The sequence below is a fragment of the Urocitellus parryii genome, chromosome 16, assembly GCF_045843805.1.
Source record: "Urocitellus parryii isolate mUroPar1 chromosome 16, mUroPar1.hap1, whole genome shotgun sequence".
In the NCBI taxonomy this organism is placed as follows: domain Eukaryota; kingdom Metazoa; phylum Chordata; class Mammalia; order Rodentia; family Sciuridae; genus Urocitellus; species Urocitellus parryii.
In genome coordinates this window covers 19,605,753-19,623,044 of record NC_135546.1, presented here as the reverse complement: position 1 = coordinate 19,623,044, position 17,292 = coordinate 19,605,753, and the positions used below count along the sequence as shown (strand labels likewise).

The following is a 17,292-nucleotide window of genomic DNA, read 5'->3' as shown; positions in this document are numbered from 1 at the left end:
CCACAGGAGGAGCCGGAGCAGGGGCGGGGGGGGAGGCCTTTTCCTCGGTTCCGCCCTCGGAACGCGGCCCTCCGCACACTCCCTGGGTGACCTGCCCAGGGCGGAGTCGGCCGACTTCCCCGGGGGCCAGGGCGGGCCTCGGGGAAAACGAAAGGAGGAAAGTCCGGGGAGGAGATCAGGGTTGGGATCCGGGCGGGAAAAAGGCCGCGCGCGGAGCACGCCGGGAAAAGCCGCGGCCGCGCGCCGAGGCCAGAAGTCCGAGCCGCGTCGCGCCGCTCCGCGCTCGTGCCAGGGTCGTCCTTCCCTGCCCCGCCCCCTGCCCCCTCCCACCCACCGCGGGCGTTCCTGATTGGCCGGCCGCGCCGTGCGCGCTGATTGGCCGCGTGGGCGAGGCGGAGGCGAGCCGTGCGCAGCGGCGTGTGTGGGGCCGTGTGCAGACCCGCGTGTGGCGCAGGCCAGGACCCTGAAAATAAACAGCCGCTGCCCGGCGAGCCGCCTTCTCCGGGCCTGCGTCCCGAGTCTCCGCTCCCCGCGGGCCCGCTCCGACGCCGAGAGGTGAGGGCCGAAGGGGGCGGCTGGGGTCCGGGGGTGGGGGAAAGGGGGAGGCCCCGCCACGGCGGGTGGGTCCCGCGGCCGAGGGGGAGGCGGGAGAGGAGGCGGCGATGGCGGCCGCCCTGGGGCCTGCGCCGCGGCTGCTGCGTCAGGCGGGAAGCTCGGCGGCGGCCGCTCGGGGGCTCGGGGACCCGGCCAGACTGGGCTCGGGCGACCCTTCGTGTCCTTCGTGGGGTTCCCGGGGACCAGGCCGCGGTCCTCGGGTCGCGGGGGGACCTCTCCTGGCGCCCAGGCCGCACCCCAGGCCTCAGGCGGCCCGGGGCCCGGAGGGTGCCCTTGGCGCGGAGGCCCGGGAAGCGGGGGGCCCCGGGGTCGATTTGGCGGGAACTTTCTGGAAAGAGGCGGTGGGGTGGGGACAGGCCCGGGAGCGGGGGTGGGGGTCGGGCGACCATGTGCGGCGGCGGCGGCGGCGGCGGCCGGGGGCCATGTGCCGGGCGGGGGCCTGCGGTGGCGCCTGCGGGTCGGGGACACGGGGGGGGTGGGGACACTCCGCTCGGGTCCGGGGCTCTGCGAGGTGGGGCTCTGCCTGTTGTCCCCCCCTTCCCCGCTCGGGCCATGCTGCTGCCATTGCACGGTGGCCACTGTCGCCGAGTCACCCGCACTTTTGACCAAGTCCAGGGGCCCTGGGACCAGGAAGGAAGGGGGAAAAATCTTATTTTTTTTTGGGGGGGGGGTCCAGCGTCCACGATCGGGGCAGCCAGCAGCGGCCCTGGCCGTGGCTTCTTGGATTAAAGGGGCGCAGGTTGCAGACGGGGACCCGGGGCTTGAGCAGCCCGGCTCCATCTAGATCTTTCCATAGCGAGGGGACCCGCTTGGAGAGCGGCCTCGGGGTTGGGGTTTTATGGTGGGTGAGGTTGGGTGCTGGTTGCCACATGCTAAGCACATGGCCTCGGCCACAGGGCACTTGGCCTGCCTCTATCTGGTCCTGGGTGGCGGGGTGGGGGGGGTCTCCCCAAAGCAAACTCCTGGCTCAGGGACCGTCTGTGACTTCACGTGGCGCGCGTCATTCTGGAGGCAGCCAAGGGAGGCTCAGAGGCTTAGAGGCTCGGAGTCTGGCCCCCCCTTTTTTTTTTTTTTTGAAAGCAGAGGGGGGATTCCTGTGTGTCCCCATCATGTGCCCAGATTCCATTTTACAAATGAGATTCCCCCCCCCCACCCTCCCCTTCCCTGGCGTCTGACCCAGTTTGGGAAACATAACCCCGTGGATGTTTGCATCGAAGTTAACCTTTGGGTTTAAATGAGCAACTTTGTAACCCGTTTGCTGAAGAAGTATAAATTGAGTGTAAAGCTTAGGGTTTAAAAAAAAAATGGACGACGTGTCGTCCTTCTCTCCTGTTTCTTTTTTTTTTAATTTTAATGAGTTTAACCTTTATTTATTTTTAATTTTTTTCAAGTTGTCAATGGACCTTTACTTTATTTTATTTTTTCTGTGCGGTGCTGAGAATCGAACCCAGTGCCTCCTCACACATGCAAGGCGAGCTCAGTGCCACTGAGCCACAACCCCAGTCCCCTGTTTTTTTTTCTAAATAATTACTATTTTTTAAAATGTTTATTTTTTAGCTATGGGTGGACACAGTGTCTTTATTTTACTTTATGTGGTGCTGAGGATCAAACCCAGTGCCTCACGCATGCTAGACGAGTGCTCTCCCTCTGAGCCACAACCCCAGCCTTCATTATTTTTTAAAAATATTGATTTTTTTTTTTTTTAGTTTTAGGTGGACACTATCTGCATTTTATTTTTACATGGTGCTAAGGATTGAACCCAGTGCCTCATGCATGGTAGGCAAGCGCTCTACAACTGAACCCCAATCCCCAGCCTCTTTTCCTTTATATATTTTTTTAACATTGATTCATTTGATTAAGGCTTATCAAACCAGTGTCATGTCCTAGATACACATAGTTTTCAAGTTGTTGAGCCTGATTCTTGTCTACAAGGCACTCTTTGTGTATTGGAATATAAAAGGAATAATTTATTAGATTCCTAAGGACTAAATTAAGGACTTAAAATTTTTTCTTTTTCCAAATTGCAACTCTTGGCAACAGTTTCCCCAACACAAGCTAACAGTATATATCTGTGTACTTCCCTAAATATTTCCTATCAGAAAACTATGGTTTTTCAACCCAAGAGCCACGTTTTCTTTTCCTATTGATTACCAGAGAGGTAATATATTCCAAACAGATGTTGCACATCTCTCAAAAATTTTGAACCAAACCAGGAGAAGATTTAGGGGGCATTTCTTGAGGCAGGCAATTGAACATCTGGAACAGGCAAAGTGATTTACAGGTATTACTTAAAGGTATTATACCTGAATCATACATGAATTTGGTAATAGGATTTATGCTTGTGGATTATTTTTAGCTTCTCAAACATGTGGCAGGTCTGTGGGAAAGTTACCAGATTGGTGCTTGTAAGCACTAGAGTCGCAGTTGCACTAATTGGGATGATTGGTCTGTTGGCTAAACAGCTGACCACAGAGAGATTTTTCTGTTTTCTTTCTTTTTTCTCTTTCCCTGCAGGAGGGAGAGTTTAAAACAAACTGTTGGTTCCTCTGCTCTTCCTTAGCCTCCTGACAGTAAGTGGAGAGCCCCAGGATAGCCACGCACCCTGGCCTGCTATGTGGACCAGTGTGTCACTTAGTAGACGCCCAGTCTGGCAGGCCCAGGTGGTGCTGCAGCCAGGGAGTGCTGTCAGGAGATCCCAGGAGCTGTATGCAGTGCTCTCTGGTTTTGTTACAAAAAAAAAAAAAAAAAAACTGCTGGGATAATAAAATAACAGCTTGTGGCCACCATCAGAATTCAGGTGGCAAGTTGAAGGACTTTGTTAATCAGTGTAACTGGGGCCACCTGAGTGACTGTAACTCCCCAAGGTGAAGGTATCCACTAGTGAGTCAGGTGGCCAGTGTTGGTGTGGCCAGGGATGCTCCCCAAGGTCTGCCTCGCAGGTGGTTAAGAGGAAAAATGACTTCAACATTCAGGAAAGCTATGTGAAGATGTTGAGAATGGGACTACATATTTTTTAAACTCATCTGTCTAGTTTCACTTTGGTTTACCTAAAGAGAAGCAATGAATACTTAATAGCATTGAAGTTCAAATCAACTTGTTTAAAAAAGTTACTTGCCCTATTTGCTCAGGTGGTATATTTGAAGTAGGGAGAGATTGGTGCTCCTATATTAGCTTTTTTGGTACCCTTTATCACTTACCAAAAGCCTCTGCAAACCATTTACAGCCAGACTGTTAAAATCCTGGTTTTGGTATTTTCTTTCTTTCTTTCTTTCTTTCTTTCTTTCTTTCTTTCTTTCTTTCTTTCTTTCTTTCTTTTTTTTTTTTTTTTTTTTGGTACTGGGGATTGAACCCAGAGCACTTAACTACTAAGCCACATCCCCAAACCTTGTTAGGGACAGGGTCTGTGAATTGCTGAGACTGGCTTTGAACTTGCCATCTTCCTGCCTCAGCCTCCTGAGTTGCTGGGATTACAGGCAAGGGCCACCACGCCCACCTCTGGATCTGGTATTTTCTTAGCTGTATAAGGTTTTGGATAAGTCCCTTGGTCTCAGATCTTGCTTCCTTATTAAAAAGGAGCAAGAATGTATAACTTGCAGATTGTGGTATTATGAATTATATATATATTTAAATATCTTTATTTCGTTTATTTTTGTATGTGGTGCTGAGGATCGAACCCAGTGCCTCACATGTGCAAGGCAACTCTTCCTCTGAGCTACAGCCTCAGCCCCAAATAATATTTTTTAATGCTTGATTCATAGTTCACGTTCAGCTCTTAATTCATACTTTCACAGGTAATCAGGGCAGAGAGAAAGAAATGTAAGGAACCATGGTTCAGCAGTAAATGCAGGAACCAGGGTAACAAAAATTGCTTCTGATTATGTGCCAAGTTCTCTGTTATTTTGACTAGAAAGCAGGTAATGCCGAATGTGTCTTGCTTCCTTCTATTGTATCGGCAGTTTATTTTTATTACAACAGCAAAGTGTTTGTTGCACCGTGTTGAGACATCCAGCTGACTTACTGGAGCATAATCATCAGTAAGAACATTCAGAGCAAAGCTCCACTGCTGTCTAAATGCATTTAAGTCAACAATACAGAGACAGGGATCACCCTGAGCTTGGGGGACAGAAGGAGATAACAGCTTACAGATGTGAGCACATAAAGATGTGTTGGTAGAAACAGTGAAGTCACTAAGCTGCACGGTCTACTTTGTTAGTGTCATTTTCATTCCCCAGCATTCCTGTTATAGAATTTAAACATTTTAGGGTGTAGTTATGATTGGTTTGTTCGTTGGAACTCTTTTTAGTCTTAAACCTAAGGGGGTTCTTGATTTTTTTAATATATTTTTTTAATTGTAATTGAACACAATACCTTTATTTTACTCATTTTATATATATGTATATTATATATATAATATATATTTATTTATTTAGTTGTAGGTGGATCTTTATTTGTATGTGGTGCTGAGAATCGAACCCAGTGTGTCACACATGCTAGGCAGGCGCACTGCCACTGAGCCGCCACCCCAGCCTCTATTTTATTTATTTTTATGTGGTGCTGAGGATTGAACCCAGGGCCTTGCACCGTGCGCATGTGCTGGACGAGCACTCTACCCCTGAGCCACATCCACAGCCCCTCTTGACTGTTCTTATTATCATCACATTACTGATATTGGTGAAGGTGAGTTAGTATAACCATGCATGCTTTTTTCCAGGATTTAATCCTTAAAGCCTACATAATTTGTAAAATAGCCAGACCTCTTGGGGCTGGGGTTGTGGCTCAGTGGTAGAGTGCTTTCCTAGCATGGGAGAGGCCCTGGGTTCGATCCTCAGCACCACATAAAAATAAATAAAATAAAGATATTGTGTCCAACTACAACTAAAAATAAATATGTATATTTTTTAAATAGCTAGACCTCTTAGTTTGGCATACGTGGCCTCTCTCAATGGATTTTCAGTCTTTTCTAAGCATATCTTGACTGGATTGGCTGTGTTTTCTCCTTCCTGGCGTGTCCTGTGTTCCCACCACCTCTCTAAGTGGGGTTCTGGGCATGAAATTTTGATATATAAATATTGGGGCCGAGGATTAGATAGGTATTTGACTTATGGTGGTTGGACATCACCCATTTTTCTTTTACCCTTCATTCCCTTCCATTCAGGAAGTAGATTCTAAGATGGGAAGTTTGAGGGTAAGTGGACTTACCTCCCGCAGGAGCCTGCCATGTAGGCCTCCAACTAAGTTCTGATGAATGTGTGACCAGTCTCACTCACAGAGGGAAAGTGCAAAGGAAAGGCTGACAGTGTTCCCAGAGGACACAGCTGTACAGGTGTTTACACAGAACCATCCAGAAATTAGCACAAGGTTCCCCAGAACAGTTCTCCCACAGATCAGTTGGATCATTCCCCTCTTATAAATAGAGGGAGGACAGCCATGTGTTTTTGAGTAATTCAGGTGGGTTAGGGGTTAAGCCAGGCTCATTTTTTACCAAAATCTTTTTACTCTGTCAGGATACATCAGTGCAGAAGTTATTGTATTTTTTTTTTTTTAAAGCAAAAGAGAGAAAAGGGCTGGAGAAGTAGCTCAGGGGTAGAGTGATTGCCTAACAAGTGTGACACTCTGGGTTCAACCTCCACTTGGCCACTGAGTCACATCCCAGCCCTGTTTTGTATTTCATCTAGAAACCGGTCTGAGTTGCCTAGCACCTCACTTTTGCTGAGGTTGGCTTTGAACTCACAATCCTGCCTCAGCCTCCCAAACTGCTGGGATGACACTCCCAAACTGCTGGGATGACAGGTATGCACACACAGCTTACTCTGCCTTTTTTTTTTTTAATGTTAAACTAGTATATATATATATATATATATATATATATATATATATATATATATATATATATATATATATATTAAGCTAGTATATATGTTTTGTGGCAGTGCATATAATCAAAGTTGGGAGTTTCAAAGTCAGTGTAGTCAATTTGTAATGAGCACATATTTGAAAGTACATTGCTACTTTAAATCAGTTGGTGTGGTCATTCTTGTGAATGAGAGCAAGAATTTAGGTGCTTTTGTTAGTGCTTGATTAGATTGGATAGGGTCCCTCCAAGGTACAATTAGCTTGATTTATCAAATGACTCTCAGACCTTCCCATCCCTCCAAATAATTAAAAACTGAGTCATACACTACTAGAAGCATAACTATGGATAGTTGTGCTGATTCAAAGGTGAATGACTTGGTCTCTGCCCTCAAGAATGTGATGGTGCCATCCAGTGGTGCCATCGGACAAATATTAACAAAGTGTCTTTGAGTCTTAATGGGAAGGAGAGTTCAGAGTGGGGAGATGGGTTCAGATTCTTTTATAGAGTTGGCATGTCAGTTGGTCCCTAAAGGTTGGGAAAGGATCTGACAGGTGGAGCAGGGAGGGGTAGGGGAGCAGTGTGGGGAAATCCAGCCAGGAGCAGTTGTAGGTAGAATCATGGAGACATAATTCTCAGCCAGGTCTTATCTTTGTTTTCCTAAGGAATAATGTGAAATTTTTACCTTTTTTTTTTTTTTTGGTACCAGGAATTGAACCCAGGGGTGCTTAACTTACTGAGCCAGTCACCAGCCCCGTTTTCTATTTTTTTTTTTTTTAGAGACAGGGTCTCACTGAGTTGCCTAAGTTGGTGAGGCTGGCCTTGAGCTTGTGATCCTCCTGCCTCAGCCTCCCAAGTTGCTGAGATTGGCTTCTGAATACATTTTAATGAAATGTATTTGTATATGAAGAGGGGTATTAGGCTGTGGGGAACTGCTTTCTAGGATAAATTAGTGTGCCTCTGAATGTGGCAGTCGTATGTTTACTTGTGCCCAAGAGAAAGGTCTTATCAGGAGGTACCAGTCATTCAGTGGAAGCGCAGACCAGCTGGTTCACTGTTGGTGATCAGTTTGGCCAGAGAGAAGGCACTTTGCTTGCACATTATGTAAGCCTGCTGGAGACACCTTTAAAAAGCATGCCATACCGATGATGGGTCTGGGCTATTAATTAAGTTGATATTTCCTTTTTTAAGACTTTAAGTGGGATTTTGTATTGTTTACTTTTTTTTTTTTTTGCCTTAATGTACTGTAGGAAATTATGAGGCGGGGATCCCAAGTTTGAGGCCAGCCTCAGCAACTTGGCAAGACCCTGTCTCAAAAAATAAAAAGGGCTGGGCTGGAATGTAGCTCAGTCATTAAAAGTCCCTCTTGGCTCAATCCCCCCAGTACTGCAAAAAAAAAGAAAGAAAGAAAAAGAAAAGATGAAGTAGAGGAGCTTAATGTTAAAGTATTTCCTATCCCCTTCCCCCACCTCTGTAAACTTTGGATCTGGGTCCAATGGGTAGAGATTAAAAAAAAAAGATAAAATGGAAAAACAGTTTGGGAAAGATCTTCCCATTGGTTAATGAGTTCTTGAGTAGCTAAATTTTTTAAAAATTGGTTATTTCTATGCTGAAATTAAACCTGGCATATTAATTGCTGACTGTTCCACGGATAAGGGAATCTTCTGACCATTAGATCATTTTCCCTTGATACTTTCCAGTTATGAAATGGACAGATTTTTAAAAATGATTTTGAAGGTGAGATTGTCAGGGACTGTCCTTCATTATATATCTCTAGAAGTTCATGTTGAAGCTTAGTGCACTTGGTGCATTCCCCAAATTCCAGCTAAATGGGAGCCAGAAGGATTGCAAATTTGAGGCCAGTTTTGGGCAACTGAGCAAGATCCTATCTCGAAATAAGAACTGGGATGTAGCTGTACTCAGTGGCTATGGCAAGGAGAGGCCAGACACAGTGGCATATGGCTGTAATCCCAGGGACTCAGAAAAGAGATAGGAGGGCTGGCTGTGGTTGTGGCTCAGTGGCAGAGGGCTTGCCTCACATGTGTGAGGTGCTGGGTTCGATCCTCAGAACCACATAAAAATAAATAAACCAATAAAATAAAGGCATTGTGTCTGTCTACAACTACTAAAAATATTTTTAAAAAATCTGCTAAAAATATTTAAAAGAAAGCACATAGGGGGCTGGGGATGTGGCTCAAGCAGTAGCGCGCTCGCCTGGCATGCGTGCGGCCCAGGTTCGATCCTCAGCACCACATACCAACAAAGATGTTGTGTCCGCCGAGAACTAAAAAATATTAAAAATTCTCTCTCTCTCTCCTCTCTCACTCTCTCTTAAAAAAAAAACATTTAAAAAAAAAAAAGAAAGCACATAGGATCACAAGTATGAGGCCAACCTGGGCAACTTAGGGACACAGTCAGATTTTTTTTCCTTTGCTAGAAGTTAAGCATCTTGTTTCAATATTAAATAATCAAATATTTAGGACTTGCCATTTGGCCTGAATTACAGTATAACTGTAGGTATTTAAATGAAAAGGACTCATTGAAAGTAATAGTTAAAGTGTATGTAAGCTGATTTTGAGTGTAAACTAGAAAAGATGCAGAATAAAGGAAATGGGGGGGTAGTCGTAGATGGATGCAGATAAATAAATATTTATTTATGTGGTGCTGAGGATCAAACGCAGTGCCTCATGCATGAGAGGTAAGTGTTCAACTACTGAGCCACAGCCCCAGTCTCTAGATTGATCATTTTAAAATCTCTTTCCTGGGTGATTTCTTCTGACATGAAATGTGCATTATGTGTGCATTATACATTTGAAACCACAAGTATCCCATGGAGCCAACAGACTTTTTTGGCGACGTGGTCATAGCAAGTGGCAGTAGTTGGTAGAGAGATTCTTTTGGAAACTTCTTAACAATCCGATGCAGAGTATTGGAATAAGTAAGTGTTGGGCTCTTGGTTATTGACAATGGAAATGCTTTTGAAACTAAACTTTAGGGAGGGGTTGTATGTTGCTCAGTGGTAACCTTGGTTCCATCCTTAGCACCACATAAACATAAAAGTAAAACTAAAGATTGTGTCCAACTATAACTAAAAAAGAAAACTGAAAAAAAAACTTAAGCTTAATATTTAGTCACTTTTTAAAAATTTTTTTAAAGCCAGGGTCTCACTAAATTGCCCAGGTTGGCCTCAAACTTGGGATCCTCCTGTTTCACCCTCCTTACTCACTGGGATTGCAAGAACTCTCCCCCATGCCTGACCTGGTCCCTAGATTTCTCTACAAGTTAATGAACTGGTTACAGGGTAGAGTGGAGTAGGTCCTGCCAAATTCCTAACCAGCTTTTGGGATTTGGGTGCTGTGGACTGGTAATTCTGTGCAATCTTACTCAAAGGAAAACTTTCTTTTCTAGATACTGGTACCTTCCTGTAGCTTTGAAGAAAGTCTTTTAAAAACTGTACCATTGCTCAGCGGGGGGAATGAAGGCTAAAATACTTAGCCATGGAAGCAAGGAAATAGGAAGTTAGATTTTCATTTCATTCTATTCCATTCCATTGTATTCTATTCTGGGATAGCCTGGGATTATTTTTAGATGGTTACATAAGAAGCACAAAGTCCGTTCATTTCAGTGGGTGTTTTGTTTTTATTTCAAAGTGTCACCCAGTGAGAGAGTGAGATAAATTCCAGATAGCCTTGTCTTTTTTTTTTTAAGTTGTAGATGGACATAATATCTTCATTTTCATTGATTCATTTTTTTATCTGGTGCTGAGAATCGAACCCAGGACCTCACACATGCAAGGCAAATGCTCTACCACTGAGCCACCACCCCAGCCTGGTAGCCTTGTCTTAAAAGTCAAGTTACAGAAACTTGGCCAGAGGGAAGAACAGAAGAGGCCAAGTAACAAATGTTCCTAGTCCTGTGGGCAGCATTTTAGCATTTGGTGTACCACCTTGTTTTCCCAATATTTTCAATATATTTGTGCCCTGTAGACATAGAAATAGTTAGTCTTTGAAAATGTTGTTGATGGAGAGTGGCTCAGTCATGGGGCAGCTGCTGTCATGCAGCCAGTTTTATTAGGGGCTAAGATTATCCAGTGAGATCACTTTTTTCAACTGACCTCTGACCTTCAGAATCCTGCTGCAGCTGTTAGAGTTATTCCAATCTTTGTCCTCAGCCAGTGACTTCCAGTTGACCAAACTAAAGCCTAACTGCCTTACAGTCATGAAAGGGTCTCTGTGGACTGGGATAAGAAGGCAGTATTGTGTCTGGTACTGAATATTCATGGACACTGACCCTGTGGATCTCATCAACAAATGTGTTCACCTACATCCTGGTGCACACATGCTTTGAACAGTCTTCAAGATCAGAAATTGTGAAGGGTGCGATTTGGGAAACTGAGGCAGGAGCATCCCAAGTTCACTGTCAGCCTCAGCAATTTAACAAGACCCTGTCTCCAAAACAAGGGAAGTCGGTCGTAGTCGTGCACGCCTGTCATCCCAGTGGCTCTGGAGGCTGAGGCAGGAGGATGGCAAGTCGGAGGCCAGCCTCAGCCATTGAGCAAGACTCGAAGCAGCTCAGCAAGACCATGACCACGCAGACGAGCAGAAGTGCTAGAAAACTGAGGCGTCTGGGGGTGTGGCTCATTCAGTGGTCACGCACCCTTGGGTTAGTGTGTTTGGGTGGTGGGTGTTACGTAAGGACACATTTTGCAATTTTTTACTTTTAGGTAGTTTACAGTTGAGATGCAAGTGTATAGATGTGATTCTTTCATTCCAACGGAAAGTGACTTTGAGTCCTGTCCTTTTCCATGTCTTGAAGATCTACCTGCAGCCATGAGCAGCAACGAGTGTTTCAAGTGTGGACGATCTGGCCACTGGGCCCGGGAGTGCCCAACCGGGGGAGGCCGCGGTCGTGGAATGAGAAGCCGCGGCAGAGGTGGTTTTACCTCGGATAGAGGTATTTTTGTCGAATAAAAAATGTTGAAGTGCTTCAAGCATGCCTTAGTGTCAAGACTGCTCTAACCGGCCGACTTCTTGTTTTCTTCTGCTCAAAACAGGTTTCCAGTTTGTTTCCTCGTCTCTTCCAGACATCTGTTACCGCTGTGGTGAGTCTGGTCATCTGGCCAAGGATTGTGACCTTCAGGAGGATGGTAAGTGTCTGGCAGCTCCTCCCACGCCCTGCCCTGCCCTGGCCCAGATGAGGGGGGCGTGGCCTGGCAGGGTCCCGCCCTCCACGCCATGAACTTGAGGTTCACAGCCTTGGTGTGCTTCTTTCCCCTCCTGCTGAAGCCTGCTATAACTGCGGCAGAGGTGGCCACATCGCCAAGGACTGCAAGGAGCCCAAGAGGGAGCGGGAGCAATGCTGCTACAACTGTGGCAAACCAGGCCACCTGGCTCGTGACTGTGACCACGCGGACGAGCAGAAGTGCTATTCTTGTGGCGAGTTCGGACACATCCAGAAAGATTGCACCAAAGTGAAGTGCTATAGGTAAGTTGGGGTGGCCCTGGAGGGGCTCTGAGTCTCCAGAGGTGGCCTGAGTGTACGTGCAAGGACCTCGCTGCTCTGTCCCTCCAGGGGGAGCTAGCTGGCTGCGGCCTCATGCAAAACCCCCTGCCCCCCACCTTCCTGTCTGGGAGTGAACCCAGGACTCTATGTGGCCGTCCCTGTTTATGTTTCCTTTTGCCACAAGGGTCCTGCTAAGTTGCCCAGGGTCGTCTGGAACTTAGGATCCTCTGGAACTTAGGATCCTCCTCCTTTAGGCTCCCCAATAGCTAGGATGACAGGTGTGTTACTGCCCAGCAGAGCTGATGCCTTGAAGGACTTTTTGTTTTGGTTGGTTGGTTGTTGAGACAATGTCTGGCTAAATTGCTGAGGCCAGTCTAGAACTTGTGATCCTCTTGTCTCCACCTCTTCAGTAGCTGTGATTACAGGCATGCACAACAGCACTTGGCTCTTAGGACACTGTTTTTTTTTGTACCTGGGATTGAACTCAGGGGCACTTGACCACTGAGTCACATCCCCAGCCCTATTTTGTATCTTATTTAGAGACAGGGTCTTGCTGAGTTGCTGAGGGCCTTGGCTAAGTTGCTGAGGCTGGCCTCCAAATTGCGATCCTCCTGCCTCAGCCTCCTGAGCTGCTGGGATGACAGGCATGCACCCCTGCACCCAAATTTTCTAAGATCATTTCTTGTTTCTGCCCTTACTTTATTAATGTAAATATTTATAGCCTTGAAGTGTTCCTTGGCTTGTTAATGGCTTTTTATTCTGTTTGGTAGATAGTTTGACTTGTTCAGAGCATCACTGGGAAAACGTAAATCTTTTTTTTTTTTTTTTTCCTTAGGTGTGGTGAGACTGGTCATGTAGCCATCAACTGCAGCAAGACAAGTGAAGTCAACTGTTACCGCTGTGGCGAGTCAGGGCATCTTGCACGGGAATGCACAATTGAGGCCACAGCCTAATTATTTTCCTTTGTCGCCCCTCCTTTTTCTGATTGATGGTTGTATTATTTTCTCTGAATCCTCTTCACTGGCCAAAGGTTGGCAGATAGAGGCTACTCCCAGGCCAGTGAGCTTTACTTGCCGTGTAAAAGGAGGAAAGGGGTGGAAAAAAAAAAAAAAACGACTTTCTGCATTTAACTACAAAAAAAAAAAGTTTATGTTTAGTTTGGTAGAGGTGTTATGTATAATGCTTTGTTAAAGAACCCCCTTTCCGCGCCACTGGTGAATAGGGATGGATGAATGGGAAGAGTGGAGTCCGACCAGTAAGCCCGCTCTGGGCCTTCTTGGATAAGTTCCCATGTAGGAGGTAAACCAATTCTGGAAGTGTCTTGGAACTTCCATAAGTAACTTTAATTTTAGCATAATGATGGCCGTGGATTGCCTGACCTCAGTAGCTATTAAATAACATCAAGTAACATCTGTATCAGGCCCTCACGCAACATCCAGTTAAGTGGGAGTAAACAAAATAAGTCGAAAGTGTGTGTCGATGGCTAAGGCAAGAGCACCCGGGGTAAAAAAAAGCCTAAAAACAAGAAACAGCTTCTCCGCAGCACCTAATGCTGCTGCTGGACCTACAGATGGTGACGGCAAAGGTTTAGAACACATTGCTTTTTGTTTTTCAAAGACGAAATCTCAAAAAAAAAACAAAAAAAACACAAAAAAACCCAGAGTCAACATCGATGCTCGAGAGTTAGCATAATTTGGAGTTATTCAGGAATTGCAGAGAAATGCATTTTCACAGAAATCAAGATGTTATTTTTGTATACTATATCACTTAGACAACTGTGTTTCATTTGCTGTAATCAGTTTTTAAAAGTCAGATGGAAAAAGCAACTGAAGTCCTAGAAAAAAAAAATAGAAAAATGTAATTTTAAACTATTCCAATAAAGGTGGAGGAGGAAGGGGAATTTGACTAAAGTTCTTTTTGTTTCCAATTTTCATTCATGTATATAGTGTGAAATGCCATATTAAAGAGGGGAATGTGGAGGACTGAAAGCCGGCAGTTTGGACTTTTTTCTTTGGGTACGAAACTAGTCATGGCTGCGGTGAGCACATTCTGAGGACACGCCTGGAGTGGATCTTCAGGGTCGGCTGTCGGCAGAGCTGTAGGAAATCGAATTCTCTTCTTTTGGGGGGTGAGTGGGGAGGGCGTAACCAGGGATTGAACCCCTTTTTATATTTTTTGAGATGGCATTGCTGAGGCTGGCCTCCAACTTGCAATCCTCCTGCCTTGGCCTCCAGAGCTGCTGGGATGACAGGCGTGAGCCACCACACCGGGCTAGGAAATTCTTGAATGCTCTTTATAACCCATTCATCACCACAGCCCTTTCAGCCTCATGTCTCAGATCCTAAGTCCGTTAAATATCTTGATAGTCTTGATTTTTCGACGAGGACTAGCAAACATTGTGAATGAACCCCCTTTTTGTCCTGTCCTCCCATGGAGGAGTTGCAACATGAACATGTATTTAACAGGGAAACCCAACTCAACAGGCATCCATGTGCAATTCGCATAGGAATGAGAATTTCGCTGAAAAACCGGGTAGGAAGGTAGAAAACATGGCTTTGTCTGAATGTCGTCTTGGAATTGAAATTGGATAAGGGGAGGTGGTGCACACCTCTGGCTCAGTGGTGTGGAGCACTGGCCTGGCCTGTGTGAGGCACTGGGTTCGATTCTCGGCACCTTCATATAAAGAAATGAAGGTTCATTGACTGAAAAGAAACTTGGGATCCTCCTGCCTCAGCCTCGTCTGGGATGGCAGAGGTGCCTCACTTCACCTGGCCATATTCCTATTTGGGCTTCAGTTAACAGGAACAGACTGCTGTTACTAACTGTGCCTTCACGTCTTGATCAGGTGTGGACCACATAGTGCTCTTGCGTTTGAAGAACTTCAAAAAGAATGATTGAAGGGACTGATCAGAGGGCTGACATTTGTAGTTGAGACAATTGAAAGTAAGTTCCACCAGTGGATCTGGAGGCTGAGGCAGGAGGATCGCAAATTCAAAGTCAGCCTCAACAACTTACTGAGACTCTGTCTCTAGTTAAAAAAAGGCTGGGCATGTGGCTAACATGGTTAGTCCATCAGCAACTAAGAAATAGATAAAAATGTTTTCTCATAATCATGATGCCATTATAATAATTCAATATTATCCCCATAAACCATCTGACCAAAGTAGCCCTAATTTGCCAAAGGCAGCCAGGACCCAGGCTAAGTTTGGGAGTTTTGTTTGGTTACATGTTTGGTCTAACCTCTGCCCCCATAATCTTGATTTCTGGAAAGATCAGAATAGTTTTCAAAAAAATTTTTTTCTAGCTGTACATGGACACAATAACTTTATTTCTATGTGGTGCTGTGGATGGAACACAGGGCTTCATGCATGCTGGGTAAGCCCCCAGAATAGTAAAGTCAAATTCACCAATTATTTCCTAGAGTGTCATCTTATTTTTCCAGTGTCCCCAACGTTTTCTGGTCTGGTGGCTTGAGCATTAGATTGAGCTTCAGGTTCTTTGGGGCAGGAGTGTTTTACAGGTGTGTGGCAGATGCTGGGTCACGTGGCGCTCTCTGCTAACACAACTGATGGAAAACCATCTTGCAGATTTGCCATGACACAGGCCCATGTTTCCTGTGGAAATGTGGTCATGGGACCCTTGGCTCCTGATGTCCTTTGAGTTGATGTTTTTAGCATTTCTTATCCCTTTTGTGAATGTGAATGTAGCCTTGTTCCCATGTCACACGATGGACAGGAATAGATACAGGGGTTCCATGGTTTTGAGGTTTTTAATAAATACTGAAAACCAATTAAAAAAAAAATCACCCAAGGATCGGGGTGCAGTGGCGCATCCCTGTCATCCCAGCAACTCGGAGGCTGAGGCAGGAGGATCGCAAGGTGGAGGCCAGCCTCAGTAACTTAGGCCCTAAGCAACAGAATTTGAGACCCTGTCTCTAAATAAAATTTGAAAAGGGCTGGGGAGAAGGCTCAGGGGTTAAGCACCCCTGGATTCCGTCCCTGGTACCCAGGGCTTCGCGGATGCTAGGTGAGTGCTCTACTGCTGAACCCCAACCCCAGCCCGCACTTTTTAATTCTTGAAAAAAGAAAATCAAACAATAAGCAAGTGATCAAGCCTAAGAACAGATACCCATCTGCACTCTGGCCTTGTGGCACAGAGGATCATCTCAAAGAATTTACATGTAGCATGTTCACCAGCCTAGTAGGAATTTGAGGCTCAGCCCCCCAGTGGCATCCAGCCACAGACTGAAGGCTTCCAGAAACTTCACCTATTTGTCATCATCCCCACAAATTCATTTCTGTACAAGGCATAACCTTGCTTGGCTTTGTATCCCAATCTGGGCACTTCCTCTGGCCAGGTGGGGAGCCCAAATACTGCTAACCGTGGATCCTCAGGACTAAGTGACACTGTGGTTCGTCCCTGTAATCGCAGCAACTCCGGAGGCTGAGGCAGGAGGATCACAAATTAGAGGCCAGCCTCAGCAACTTAAGGAAACCTACTCTCAAAAAATAAAAAAGGACTGGGCACGGGGCTCAGTGGTTAATTGACCCTGGGATTAGTCCTCAGTACCAAAACAAGTCACATGTTTCCTCCACACCTCCTGGAGGTACATGTCCTCACCTTGGCGCGCGTGATGGCTGTCACCAAACAGAAAGGCAAATGACAGTGTATTTTAATTAGGTTCTTTAAAGGATAACTTAAAACAGGATGAATATCCTCAGAGGCGGTTTCCTCATCGGGTGGGAGGACAAATCTCATCTGATTGCATGAGGTTGAACATGTTTTGTAAAAATAAATAAAAATAAACAGTAGAAAGCAAGGAAACACATAACAGCCAGGCACGGTGGCACACGCCTGTCATCCAAGCAGTTCTGGAGGCTGAGGCAGGAGGATCACAACTTGGAGGCCAGCCTCAGCCAAAGCAAGGTGCTAAGCAACTGGGTGAGACCATGTCTCTAAATATTAAAAGGGCTGGGGATGGGGCTTGGTGGTTAAGGGCTCCTGGGTTCAACCCTTGGTGCCACTGAGCCCATCTCCAGCCTTTTTAAATTTTATTTAGAGACAGGGCCTCCCTAAGTGGCTGAGGCTGGCCTCCAACTTGCGATCCTCCTGCCTCAGCCTCCCGAGTCGGTGGGATGACAGGCGCGTACTCCGCGCCCGGTTTCAGTCCTTCTTTTAGAGGAGGGTGACCTCCTGCGCCTCTCGGTGCCAGCGGACGAGCTCAGCAAACGCCCAGACCCCATGTAAATGACAAGGGAAGGTGACGTTTACGCGAGTCCCCGAGGAAGGGCCTCGCTTTCCCATCGGACCCGAGACACCGGCTC

At 46.2% G+C, this 17,292-nt stretch overlaps 1 protein-coding gene across 5 annotated transcripts; it reads left to right on the top strand.

The window, feature by feature from the left end:
* The first annotated feature begins 393 nt into the window (after positions 1 to 393).
* On the top strand, positions 394 to 15,381 carry Cnbp (CCHC-type zinc finger nucleic acid binding protein). Of its 5 annotated transcripts, XM_077793469.1 has the most exons (6): positions 398 to 555; positions 3,130 to 3,185; positions 11,282 to 11,419; positions 11,520 to 11,612; positions 11,749 to 11,950; positions 12,804 to 15,381. In XM_077793469.1, exons 3-6 carry the CDS (start codon positions 11,296 to 11,298, stop codon positions 12,919 to 12,921), a joined length of 537 nt encoding a protein of 178 aa, XP_077649595.1. In that variant the 5' UTR covers positions 398 to 555; positions 3,130 to 3,185; positions 11,282 to 11,295; the 3' UTR covers positions 12,922 to 15,381. The 5 variants fall into 5 exon arrangements, with proteins under 5 accessions (XP_077649597.1, XP_077649595.1, XP_077649594.1 ...); XM_077793471.1 differs by lacking the exon at positions 3,130 to 3,185 and having other exon boundaries at positions 394 to 555; positions 11,282 to 11,398; XM_077793468.1 differs by lacking the exon at positions 3,130 to 3,185 and having other exon boundaries at positions 399 to 555.
* Positions 15,382 to 17,292: the final 1,911 nt, after the last annotated feature.

Excerpts from the sequence above, each read along its gene's own strand:
- Cnbp (XM_077793469.1), top strand. The coding sequence starts at position 11,296 with ATGAGCAGCAACGAGTGTTTCAAGTGTGGACGATCTGGCCACTGGGCC. Across the intron at positions 11,420-11,519 it reads TGGTTTTACCTCGGATAGAG|GTTTCCAGTTTGTTTCCTCG; the intron begins GTATTTTTGTCG and ends TGCTCAAAACAG. Across the intron at positions 11,613-11,748 it reads TTGTGACCTTCAGGAGGATG|AAGCCTGCTATAACTGCGGC; the intron begins GTAAGTGTCTGG and ends CCCCTCCTGCTG.